The 13,528-nt window shown below is 36.8% G+C and overlaps 1 protein-coding gene across 1 annotated transcript; it reads right to left on the bottom strand.

Annotated features, from left to right (window-relative positions):
* Window positions 1–5,110: 5,110 nt before the first annotated feature.
* On the bottom strand, window positions 5,111–9,819 carry LOC133321590 (protein timeless-like). Its single transcript, XM_061530675.1, has 6 exons — window positions 9,652–9,819; window positions 9,231–9,386; window positions 9,001–9,169; window positions 5,998–6,198; window positions 5,339–5,615; window positions 5,111–5,261 (listed from the first exon to the last, which is right to left on the bottom strand). Exons 1-6 carry the CDS (start codon window positions 9,784–9,786, stop codon window positions 5,111–5,113), a joined length of 1,089 nt encoding a protein of 362 aa, XP_061386659.1. The 5' UTR covers window positions 9,787–9,819.
* Between the last annotated feature and the right edge of the window lie 3,709 nt (window positions 9,820–13,528).

A 13,528-nucleotide genomic window follows, 5' to 3' on the forward strand; every position in this document is an offset into this window, starting at 1 on the left:
AGTTCTTTCATTAAATGACCACCTTGACCATAGATTTTGAAAATTGTTTTTATTTATTACTCTCGGAAATATGTTACCAAAAAAATAACATGAAATTTTGAAATAATTTATTATTATTATTACCGCAAAATCAACACACTTGTTATTTCTTGTCACCAAAATCAAAATAAAATACATAAACTCCACGAACTATAATTATTCGCCCCTCAAAAAAACTCTGATGTTATCATTTAAGTAATCTAATATTCCATGAGCGGGCAGAAAATTATTAAAACGTTTCTGTTTTATGTTTATGAGGTCTACTTCTTTATTTGAACAAGCAACAAAAAAAAAAAAAACAATAACAACAACAACAAAAGCATAGAAATAATCTAAATCATTATGACACCGAAAAAAGGCAAACATTCTGACAACATTTTAGCCATTTCGAAAAAAATAATGAAAAAACAAAAAAAACAAATGAAACCAACAGTCAGTCATGATGCAAAAAAAAATATGGAAAACCAAAACAAAAAATTAGATGCTTTTTTATGTGTTTGTTTGCCTTTTGGTTGGTGGTCCATAGTCGGTAGTGGGTTTGTTCATATCAAGATCATGTCGCCATAAACATAATATTCGATACACGAAATTGTCAAAATCATATACATATGTATGTGACGAAAGCGGAGGTCAATGGAGAAGTTTGTGAATCTCCGGTCTTTTGAAAAAAAATTCTTTAAAAAATCCACGCCTTTTGTGGATCCTTGAAAAAAAATTCTTTAAAAAATCCACGGCTTGGGTGGATCCTAGAAAAAAAATTCTTTAAAAAATCTACGCCTTGTGTGGATCCTTGAAAAAAATTCTTTAAAAAATCCACGCCTTTTGTGGATCCTTGAAAAAAATTCTTTAAAAAATCCACGCCTTGTGTGGATCCTTGAAAACAAAATTATTTAAAAAATCCTTTTCTGGATCCTTGAAAAAAATTCTTAAAAAAATCACGCCTTGTGTGGATCCTTGAAAAAAAATTATTTAAAAAATCCTTTTGTGGATCCTTGAAAAAAATTCTTTAAAAAAACCACGCCTTGTGTGGATCCTTGAAAAAAAATTCTTTAAAAAAACCACGCCTTGTGTGAATCCTAGAAAAAAATTCTTTAAAAAATCTACGCCTTGTGTGAGTCCTTGAAAAAATATTCTTTAAAAAAATCCACGCCTTGTGTGGATCCTTGCAAAAAAAATTATTTACAAAATCCACGCCTTGGGTGGATCCTTGAAAAAAAATCTTTAAAAAATTCACGCCTTGGGTGGAGCCTTGAAAAAAAATTCTTTAAAAAATCCACGCCTCGAAAAAAAAATTCTTTAAAAAATTCTCGCCTTGTGTGGATCCTCGAAAAAAAAATTCTTTAAAAAATCACGCCTTGTGTGGATCCTTGAAAAAAAAATCCTTTAAAAAATCCACGCCTTGTGTGGATCATTGAAAAAAAATTCTTTAAAAAATCACGCCTTGTGTGGATCCTTGAAAAAAAAATCCTTTAAAAAATCCACGCCTTGTGTGGATCATTGAAAAAAAATTCTTTAAAAAATCCACGCCTTGTGTGGATCCTTGAAAAAAATATTCTTTAAAAAATTGAAAAAATATTCTTTAAAAAAATCACGCCTTGTGTGGGTCCTTGAAAAAATATTCTTTAAAAAATCCACGCCTTGTGTGGGTCCTTGACAAAATATTTTTTAAAAAATCCACGCCTTGTGTGAGTCCTCGAAAAAATATTCTCTAAAAAATTGAAAAATATTCTTTAAAAAAATCCACGCCTTGTGTGGGTCCTTGAAAAACATATTCTTTAAAAAAACTCGTATCGTATTCTACCCTCGTATCGTATCGTATCATTGTTTATTTATTTTATTTTTGTTTGTGTTTTATAATTTTTGTTCACATAGCTCTGCACCACCTTGTATGGTGACAACAGTCACCAAGTGGACAAACACACACACACATTTACTTGTATATCCCCCCAACGACACAACGTGATCCAAAACATTTTAAGCTACTGTTTCTGTTTATTCTTACTTCGAATTCTGTGTCTATTTGTTTTTCTTTACCAGGTTTCATCCACCTTCCCACCCACCTTCCCACCCACCTTTCCATTACCTATTCCGCAAAAGATGGATGAGAGAAGGTATCGTTGGGTTGTTTTATAATCCAAATAATGTTCCGATCATATTTCGATGATACTACAAACATACATACAAACAACAAAAAACAATTGTCTGGTCTCGTCTTACATGTATCACAAATGTTTTCTTGTTGTTGTCGCTGGTTTTTATTTTCCATTATGACATGTCTTGATGTTTGGGAGCACCATGTTAGGTTTGAAGTGTAGGCTGAGGCTCGTGGGAGCTTACAGGACTTATGTGTGTGGTGTGGTGCTCTGGGTATCCGGCAACAATAGGAGGGGATCGTTTGTATGTTGGACATAACTGACAACATGCAAGACAAATTTGTTTTAAAGTTGTCATAACGATGAAAACCGAAAAACCTTTTTAGGGACTGGAGTTCCCCCAGAGTGCTTAGATGACCAAATTGGAACTTTACTCAATTTAAGTTTTGTGTTGAGGGACTTTGTTTTTGTTAGACATCAAAAAAGGCAAACAAGCTCAGATCGTAAAATATTTTTTTGAAGATCGAAATAGGCGTGGATTTTTTAAAGAATATTTTTTTCAATGATTTTTTAAGGAGTATTTTTTCGAGGACCTACAGAGGCGTGGATTTTTTAAAGAATATTTTTTTCAATGATTTCTTAAGGAATATTTTTTCGAGGACCTACAGAGGCGTGGATTTTTTACAGAATATTTTTTCAATGATTTCTTAAGGAATATTTTTTCGAGGACCTACAGAGGCGTGGATTTTTTAAAGAATATTTTTTCAATGATTTCTTAAGGAATATTTTTTCGAGGACCTACAGAGGCGTGGATTTTTTACAGAATATTTTTTCAATGATTTCTTAAGGAATATTTTTTCGAGGACCTACAGAGGCGTGGATTTTTTAAAAAAAATTTTTCATAGACCTACAGAGGCGTGGATTTTTTACTTACTTACTTAGCTGGCTTGTGACAGAACTTACGTTCCATAAGCCGAGCTTAGAAACGATTTCCAGGCGCATCGGTCTTTTGCGCAATTTTTCCAATTTAAAACCATCAGCTGGTTCGCTTTTATATTTTATATGCCTTCTGGGCTAGGGCATCTTCATCCATTCTCACAACATGACCTAGCCAACGTAGTCGCTGCAGCTCAATACGTCTAACAATGTTGATGTCCGAGAATAGCTTGTACAACACATGGTTAATTCAAAGGCGATATTCACCGTCAACGCAGATCGGCACATAGATCGTTTGGAGAATTTTTCTCTAAAACACTCCAAGATCTGCCTCATCTGCTTGCATAAGATTCATATAATAGCACGGCTAATAGCAGCGTCTTACAAAGTGTGAGTTTGGTCTGGCGTGAGGTGGCCTTGCTTATGAACAGCTTACTCAGACCATAGTAGCACCTGTTGGCCATCACTATCCTTCTCCGAATTTCAATACTGATGTCATTCGTTTTGTTGATGGCGGTACCAAGGTATATAAAATATTTGACAACATCGAAGCTGTAGTTCTTAAACTCCAAATTGGTCCGAGACTACTGGACGTCTTGCACGTTGATACCATCAGTTTGGTCTTCTCGCCGTTTACTGCCAGACCCACTTTTGCAGACTCCTTCTCAATTTGTTCAAAGGTGGCTGTTACCGCTCTCAATGTTCGACCCATTATGTCGATGTCATCGGCTTAGGCGAGTAACTGGTGTTGTTTGGTGTACAGAGTGCCATTTCTCTTCACCTTTGCCTCTCGTATGACCTTTTTCAGCAGGATGTTAAAAAGGTCACATGACAAACTGTCACATGTCTGAATCCTCGTTCGCTATTAAACGGCTCCGAGAGGTCCTTTCCGACTTTAACTGCTGATCTTGTTCCAGTTAAAGTTATCCTGTCTGCCAAACGCAGACATGGCTACACCTCTGCTTTATAGTCGACGAATAGGTGGAATGTGTCGATGTGTTTTTCGTGGGCTCTTGCCAGGTCTGAACCCACATTGGTATGGTCCAATAATATCATTGACCATTGGCTTCAGTCGTTCACACAGTACGCTGGATAGCACTTTATATATGCGATGGGAAGGAGATTTATTCCTTTATAGTTGGCTCATATCGTCTTGTCTTCTTTTTTTGTGCACGGGACACAGGATGCTGACGTTCCAATCATTGGGCATGCATTCCTCGAGCCAAATTGTACTAATCAGCTGGTGCATGCTCCTTACCACCATCTGACCACCAGTCTTGAATAGTTCGGCTTGTAACCCATCGACACCAATGCAAGGCGTAATTATCTGATTTACTTACGCCAGTCTCTTTCCATCGCATTTCCTGTAAGGCAATAATATCGGCTTTGTACTTCTCGAGTACAAGGTGAAAAATACGCCTGTTCTGTACAACGTGCGGACATTCCAATTGCAGATTTGCAGATCGTGGCCCTTTATACGTTTGCGGGGGTCGTCAAATTGGGGGGTTTGGTTTGGTTTTCTTTTTCGTTGCTTTTTCATAGTAAGAGGGGTTTTCCGAGTGTGGGCAACTAACCCGACACCTCAACGCAGTTTGGTATCTATCATCCCCTACGTCAACCTGTCTTGGATTTTTTCAAAGGCCTACAGAGGCGTGGATTTTTAAGGAATATTTTTTAACACCAAAATAGGCGAGGATTTTTTAAAGAAAATTTATTCGAACACCAAAATAATATTCACTTTTTGCAACCTCAACTTTTTGTTTGCATGCCAACAATTAGTTGCTGCAAACCAAACTGCTGGTAGCATGCATGAATGGTTGCATGCAACCAAAAGACATTCGATTTGAACTTCATGTTACCAACAACAGTAGTCGTAACTAATGTGATGACAGTAATGTTCGACTGGCACACAATATTTCGATGCCAGGGGCCAAATACACAATTTTCTATTCAAGCTGCCATGGCCGGCAAACCATTTATGGATTTAATGACCAGCGTAATTGTAGATCTAACGGACATGTTCGAGTTGTGGCATTAACTACTTACCAAGCGTTAGTGGCCAGATTAGCCAAACTGGCTGCAGCTGCGGCCGCAGCAGAATCCGCTACTGAGGTACTCTGTTTGCATTTGCTGTGTATGACCAATTGCAGCCAATTGGGTACCGAGGGTAAAGATGTTGGGTCGGGTGTATATCTGGGGAGGAGGAAAATAATAATTAATTTCAGATTATTTTTGTAATATCCCTTTTGCGAGGTTCATTAGCCACCTACCTTATGATCGAATTACTATGCTTGGCCTTGGGCACGGCAAATATTTCACAGGTCTGTGACGACTTCTCAAAGGAATCATCTATTTCCGGTATGGTCGACAGATCGTCATTATCATTTAGTTCCACCTCCAGGCTGGACAACGAACTCAAGGAGTTGCGTACACCACTACTGGCCGGCAAGTCCACACTTCCACGTCCACCTCCATCTCTGGTTTTCAAATCGGCCGTGATTTCTCCCACATTAGCCTCGAATTGGTTGACATCGAATTTAATTACCACTAAAAGAGAATCAATAAAAAAACAAACGAAAGAAGCAGAAAGAGAAAAACGAAGAAACAAGGTGCGAGAAGGTAGCAAACAACGAATAACAAAAACATATAAAAAAGAAGCAACAAAAAGGTATGCGGCGATCAATGTGCCATATTTGAAATGCCGGCCGACCGGACCGGACCGAACCTACTCTGTATGCGGTGAGAGTGTCTCCTTCCAACACAATATAACTGAACGCAACAACGACAACTCAAACAACGGAACACAAACAAAAAAACATAAACCAAAAGATGTTAAAGCAAATTTTCGAACGCCAACATGTTTTAACACCCCAAAAAATTGGTCTAGGCTAGGATGTCAGTCATCGCTTTCCCCTGGTTTGTAACTCACATTTTTCCAATGGTCCCAATTTCTTTGCCAAACCAAACATCATTTCCGGAGTCCAGAATTCTGGTATTCTGGCATATACCGATCCCGCATCGGCAGGCAATTGAAAGCCCAACTTGTGTAGTAGCAGGACAAATGGTTGATACATCATCGTATTGGCCTGATCGGTGTTCCATTGGACAACTGGTATGGATTTATTTTTGACTGGAAAGAAACCAAAAAAAAAAAAAATTGAGTTAGAGAAATATTATTGAAAAACTTGTTAAGAATATTTTTCAAGGATCATCCCAAGAGGCGTGGATTTTTTCAAAGATATCTTTTCCAAAGACCTATTGAGGCATAGATTTTTAACGAATATTATTTGAAGGTACATTACAGACTAGGATTTTAAAAAAAAAATATTTTTTGAAGGTTCATTACAGGCATCGATTTTTTAAAGAATATTTTTGAAGGTCCATTATAGGCGTGGATTTTTTAAAGACTATTTTAGAAGGTCCATTATAGGCGCGGATTTTTTTAAGAATATTTCTGAAGGTCCATTATAGTCGTGGATTTTTTAAAGAATATTTTTTGAAGGTCCATTACAGGCGTGGATTTTTTAACAATATTTATTGAAGGTCCATTACAGGCGTGGATCGCAAGAGGCGTGGTTATTTTAAACAATATTTTTTCAAGGACCATCCCAGGAGGCGTGGATCCCAAGAGGCGTGGTTATTTTAAACAATATTTTTTCAAGGACCATCCCAGGAGGCGTGGATCCCAAGAGGCGTGGTTATTTTAAACAATATTTTTTCAAGGACCATCCCAGGAGGCGTGGATCCCAAGAGGCGTAGTTATTTTAAACAATATTTTTTCAAGGACCATCCCAGGAGGCGTGGATCCCAAGAGGCGTGGTTATTTTAAACAATATTTTTTCAAGGACCATCCCAGGAGGCGTGGATCCCAAGAGGCGTGGTTATTTTAAACAATATTTTTTCAAGGACCATCCCAGGAGGCGTGAATTTTTTAAAGAAGGTTTTAAGGAATATTTTTCAAGGATCATCCCAGGAGGCGTGGATTTTTTAAAGAATGTTTTAAGGAATATTTTTTCAAGGACCATCCCAGGAGGCGTGAATTTTTTAAAGAATGTTTTAAGGAATATTTTTTCAAGGACCATCCCAGGAGGCGTGGGTTTTTAAAATAATTTTTTAAGGAATATTTTTTCAAGGACCATCCCAGGAGGCGTGGATTTTTTAAAGAATGTTTTAAGGAATATTTTTTCAAGGACCATCCCAGGAGGCGTGGATTTTTTTAAAGAATGTTTTAAGGAATATTTTTTCAAGGACCATCCCAGGAGGCGTGGATTTTTTAAAGAATGTTTTAAGGAATATTTTTTCAAGGACCATCCCAGGAGGCGTGGATTTTTTTAAAGAATGTTTTAAGGAATATTTTTTCAAGGACCATCCCAGGAGGCGTGGATTTTTTAAAGAATGTTTTAAGGAATATTTTTTCAAGGACCATCCCAGGAGGCGTGGATTTTTTTAAAGAATGTTTTAAGGAATATTTTTTCAAGGACCATCCCAGGAGGCGTGGATTTTTTAAAGAATGTTTTAAGGAATATTTTTTCAAGGACCATCCCAGGAGGCGTGGATTTTTTAAAGAATTTTTAAGGATTTTTTTTCAAGGACCATCCCAGGAGGCGTGGATTTTTTAAAGAATTTTTAAGGATTTTTTTCAAGGACCTGCAGATTCATGGATTTTTTAAAGAATGTTTTAAGGAGTATTTTTTTAAGAACTTGCAAACGCGTGGACCAAAACAAGGCCTAGATCCTTTAAAGGATATTTTTCAAGGATAAAAACAAGACGTAGATCCTTTAAAGGATATTTTTCCAAGGATCAAAACAAGGCATAGATCCTTTAAATTATATTTTTCATGGACCTACAGAGACGTACATTTTTTAAAGGACATTTTTTCATGGACCTACAGGGCCTGAATTAAAGATTATTTTTAAAGGATCAAAACAAGGCGTAAATCATTAAAATACATTTTTCATAGGCCTACAGAGGCCTGGATTTCCTAAGGAATATTTTTCAAGGTTCAAAAGAAGGCATAGATTCTTTTAAAAAAAGTTGCTCATTGATCTACAGAGGCGTAGATTTTTTAAAGGAAATTTGTTCATGGACCTGCAGAAACCTGAATTTCTTAAAGAATATTTTTAAGGATCAAAAACAAGGCGTAGAGCATTTAAAGAAAATTTTTCATGGACCTGCAGAGGCCTGAATTTCTAAAAATATATATTTTTAAGGATCAAAAAAAGGCGTAGATCCTTTAAAGAAAAATGTTTATGGACCTGCAGAGGCACGCATTTCCTGGAATATTTTTAATATTTTAGAAATTTTCGTTAAAGGCTCTACGCCTGGTTTTTGATCCTTAAAAATATTCTTTAAGAAATTCAGGTCCACGAAAAAATTTCCTTTAAAGGATCTACGCCTCTGTAGATCAATGAGCAAAAATTATTAAAAGGATCTACGCCTTCTTTTGAACCTTGAAAAATATTCCTTAGGAAATATTTTTAGGGATCAAAACAAGACTTAGGTCCTTTTAAATATAAATTCCATGCGGGTTTTTAAGAATATTTTTTCAAGGCGTGGGTTTTTTAAAGAATATCTTTTTAAGGGCCAACAGAAGGTGTGGATTTAAAAAACTATATTTTGAAAGACCAAAAGATGGCGTAGATTTAAAAAAATATTTTTCAAAGACAAAAACATGGCATTGATTAAAAATAGTTTTTTTTCAGGGACTATCAAAAGGCTAAGGTTTTAAAAAATATTTTGTTAAGGTCCATTACAATGGGAGGGTTTAAACAATATTGTATCAAATACCGTTTAATTTCCCTGGGATTAGTATAATTTAGTATTAAATTCCATATTTAAGTTGTACAGGGTCTATGTGACGTATAAGTGCCGACAACACTCATACGCCACCCATTACAAAAATGGTTTTTAATAGATTTTCTTTCAACTTACATATTGAATGATAGGCAACTGGTTCCATTATCACCGATAAATTCTGATGATCTTCCCTTAGGGGATTTTTCCGCAAAATCAATTTGACATAACAACATTCCAATAACAATTTCTGCAGCCATTCCAAATGTTGTTTCTTTTTCTCTTTTATAATTAAATCGCGAAGAATCTAAAAAAAAATAAATTAAATATTAAATCGACATTCGGTCTATTAGAATTGGTAGTTATACCTGTATATCATCAGAGGGTTTACCAGCTATGGCTGTATCCTTCATTTCTATACCAGATTCGGTGGTACCTGAAGTGGGAGTCGTTAACAAAGTACGCTGATACTGAGCATCTTCATATTTCATTAAATCGTCGTATTCGACAAGGGTTATTATGTCCTGAAATTAGAAGAAGGTGAGATAGTTCATATAGGATAAGAGAAATGACGATTAAGGTTAACTTAATTGTCTTCTTTTTCTTATGTATACAGTCGAAGTCGTATAAGTCAACGATCAAGGGATCGGCGAAATTGGTTATAACCGATATCAAATAAAGAGCAGAATTTGTTGGCTTTTGGATACCGTTATAGATGATTTTAGTTCCATATTTAAAACTGCTTTCAATACATCTAAAATAGTATGTAAGCTTTATGTCCTTTCTCACCTGTTGCAATAGCTGTTGTATTATCGATATCCTCGATTTCTGTTTGTTGCCATTGTTGCCAAACAATTTCACAATTTTTCCAACAACATCATTATTTTTCTTGCTCTGAACATAATACCAATACAGCGTGTCCATTTCCTCTTGAGTCCAAGTGCTATTTTTATTTTCAATTAAGATGAAGATAATTTAATGAAATAAAATAAATGCATTAGTTGATGTATGGTTTTAAGTTTTTGTATAAGATTGAGAAATTCCGAGAGTAAAATAGATAAAATAGACAAACAATAATGAAGCTAAAAGAAGTTTTAAAACATATTAGCAATTTTTTGTACAGAATATGATACAAAGTTTTTTATTTACATAGTGAATAAATAGAGTTAGTGATCGGCAATGACCGAATCTTGGATACCCTTCACCACTTGTTGTGTTATCAAAATAAAATATAAAATATTCTGTAAGTGATTGCTTAGTTAAGAGGGGCGAATAAGTACCGACAACACTTATACGCCATCAGTTTTGAAATATGCGATTTTTTAACCTCGTTATAGCCTGAGAAAATATATATTGGAAAAATATTCCCATATTTATCCACTAAACGTATATTAACCAAAAGATAATCTATGATACAGTAGTAACTACAGTAATCTATGATACTGTCAGTACAGTAGTAACTATAAATATATTGGTCCCGGGTTCGATTCCCAACGAAGGAGGACAAATTCTTTCAATAATTTATCAACATCAGCACATAAGTTCAAAATAGCAATGGCAGGTGATAACTTCACCTGCACTGCACACAATTAATGAATTGTTTCTAGGCAACGATAGATGGCAGATATATGACGGGTCATCTAGTCAGGTACGGATGGTTCAGAAGAAAATGGTAACACTAAATTAGCAAGAACCCAAACCACTGCGCACAATGTAAGAATTGTTTCTAGGAAACGGTAGATGGCAGCCCCATCACCTAGGCAGGGTACAGACCGCAGTTGCTGATGGTTCACCCAGAAGAAAATGACAGCACTAAATTAGCAAGAACTCAAACCACTGGACACAATTTATGAATGGTTTTTAGGTAACGACAGAGGGCAACCCCATCATCTAGCCAGATTACAGCCCACATTTGCGAATGGTTCAGCCTGAATCGCGTATTTTATGTAAGGTAGTAGGAAGCATCACGTTGAAGTAAAGAAAGTTCTTCTCTATGACACCAACTGAGGGGAATATCAAAGCTAAAGAAATGCGAATTTAGTGCTTTTGTCCACATCAGGAGACGGGCAAAATATTCGTGAACGAATGGCAGGACAAGATTTTAATTAGATATAGTTTAAACGAAGCGTTAGCTTCAGATATAACCTTTCCAATCGTTATTTTCAGGTAATAGAGGAAGCAAGGCGCCACCCAGAGGAAAATGGCAACACTACATGAGCAGTCCACATTTGCGAATGGTTTAGCCTGAATAATGTATTTTACGTAAGGTAGTAGGAAGCACCACGTTGAAGTGAAGAAAGTTCTTATCTATGGTACCAACTGAAGGGAATATTTAAGCTAAAGAAATGCGAATTTAGTGCTTCTGTCCACATCAGAAGACAAGCAAAATATTCGTGAACGAATGGCAGGAAAAGATTTTAATTAGATATAGTTTAAATGAAGCGTTAGCTTCAGATATAACCTTTCCAATCGTTATTTTCAGGAAATAGAGGAAGCATGGCTTGAACTGGAGGAATGGCAAGAGATAGCGCCACCCAGAGGAAAATGGCAACACTATATGATCAAGAACCCAAACCACTGTACAAAATTTGAGAAGACATAGTTTCTAGTCAACGATAGATGGCTGCCCAGGCTGATCTACTTCAAGCATCTAGAATAAAAAAGATGACGATATAGTATACAACCTAGCCAACCTAGATCTCTAATATTCTCCTCTTTACTCCATTTTTCAGCCGCTTAGATTAGCAAATGATGGGCAGGACCATTATATTATGGGCTATGTAAAACCATGGACCTCTATTGAACATTTTCTTAACATCATCCTAGGAGAAATATCGATTGAAATGCAAAATTGCAGTGATCATGGCTAAGTCGACATAGGATTTTATTCAGATCAATAATATATAATTTTTGGGCTTTCCGAAGAAAAATGGAGGAATGGCAAAAGATAGCGCCACCCAGAGGAAAATGGCAACACTACACGAGCAAGAACCCAAACCACTGCACAAAATTTGAGAAGACATAGTTTCTACTCTACGATAGATGGCTGCGCCAGGCTGAAGTAGATCAAGCATCTAGTTAGCTGGAATAAAAAAGATGACGATATAGTATACAACCATTGATAGCAATTAATTGGCTAAAGAATAAGAAAGCAGCAGGAGCCGATGGATTACCAGCCGAACTATTCAAGACCGGTGGTCAGATGCTGGTCAGGAGCACGCATCAGCTGATTAGTACAATTTGTCTAGAGAAATTCATACCCAATGATTGGAACCTCAGCATCCTGTCTCCCGTGCACAAAAAAAGAAAGACAACTATAGAGGAATTAGTCTATCCAGTATGCTGTGTGAACGTCAATGACATTATTGGACCATAACAGACCTGGAAAATCCACCATAGACCAGATTTTAACTCTGCTCCAAATCCTGGAAAAGACTGACGAAAAATACACCGACACTTTCTACCTATTCGTCCACTATAAAGCCGCATTCGACAGTCCAATACGCTCCAAGATTTTTAAAGACATGTCAGCGGTCGGCATTCCCGCAAAACTAATACGGCTATACATGATAACTTTAACTGGCACAAGGTCAGCATTTAAAGTCGGAAAAGACCTCTCAGATCACTTCAATGCCGAATGAGGATTCAGACAAGGTGACAGTTTATAGTGTGACCTACTCAACATCCAGCTGGAAAAGGTCATACGAGATGCAAATGTGAACAGAAATGACACTCTGTCCGGCAAACAGCGTGTGTTACTTGCTTTCGCCGACGACATCGACGTAATGGGACAAGTGATAACAGCCCCCTTTAAAGAAATTGAGAAGGAGTCTGCCAAAGTGGGACTGACAGTAAAAGGCGAGAGGACCAAGATGATGGTATCAACGCGCAAGAAGTCCAATAGACTCGGACAAACTGTGGAACTTGAAAACTACAGCTCCAACAGACGCTACCATGGTCTGCGTAAGCAATTCTACAAGACGCTGATATTACCCGTGTTGTTGTATAGATTTGAAGCATGGGTACTTGCGCAAGCAGATGAGGCAGCTCTTGGGGTGTTTGAGAGAAAAATTCTTCGAAAGATCTATGGGCCAATCTGCGTCGACGGTGAATATCGCCGTGGAAAGGACAATGAGCTGTACCATATATTCTCTGGCATCGACCAGACCAAACTCACACTCTACAAGACGCTGATATTACCCGTGCTGGTGTATGGATCAGAAGCATGGGTACTTGCGCAAGCAGATGAGGCAATTTTTGGCGTGTTTGAGAGAAAAATTCTCAATGGGCCAATCTGCGTCGACGGTGAATATAGCCGTGGAAAGAACAACGACCACAAGACCGACGTGTCTGGTAATCATTTTTAAGCGCCGCCTATGAAACAAATTTAAACTAAAAAAAAAACAGTTTTAAAAAAATCGTTTTGACCACCAGTTCGACAAAATATTCACCTATGGGGGCTACATCAAAACGAAGGCACTTCCGCTTTAAAACCTTAATAAGCTCTTCTCCCAGAATTCAGTATGCCGAAATTTAATGTGAAAATTAAAATAAATCCTAGATTTTTTTAGATTGAACAACCACCGCCTTTAATAGTATAACCAGGTAATAGATAGCAATACCTACTTGAACCAAAAAAAAAAGTAGTAAACAAAGCCAAAAAAAA

Source organism: Musca vetustissima, unplaced genomic scaffold, assembly GCF_032173495.1.
Source record: "Musca vetustissima isolate MV318-11 ecotype Yass unplaced genomic scaffold, APGP_CSIRO_Mvet_v1 utg625414, whole genome shotgun sequence".
Classification (NCBI taxonomy): domain Eukaryota; kingdom Metazoa; phylum Arthropoda; class Insecta; order Diptera; family Muscidae; genus Musca; species Musca vetustissima.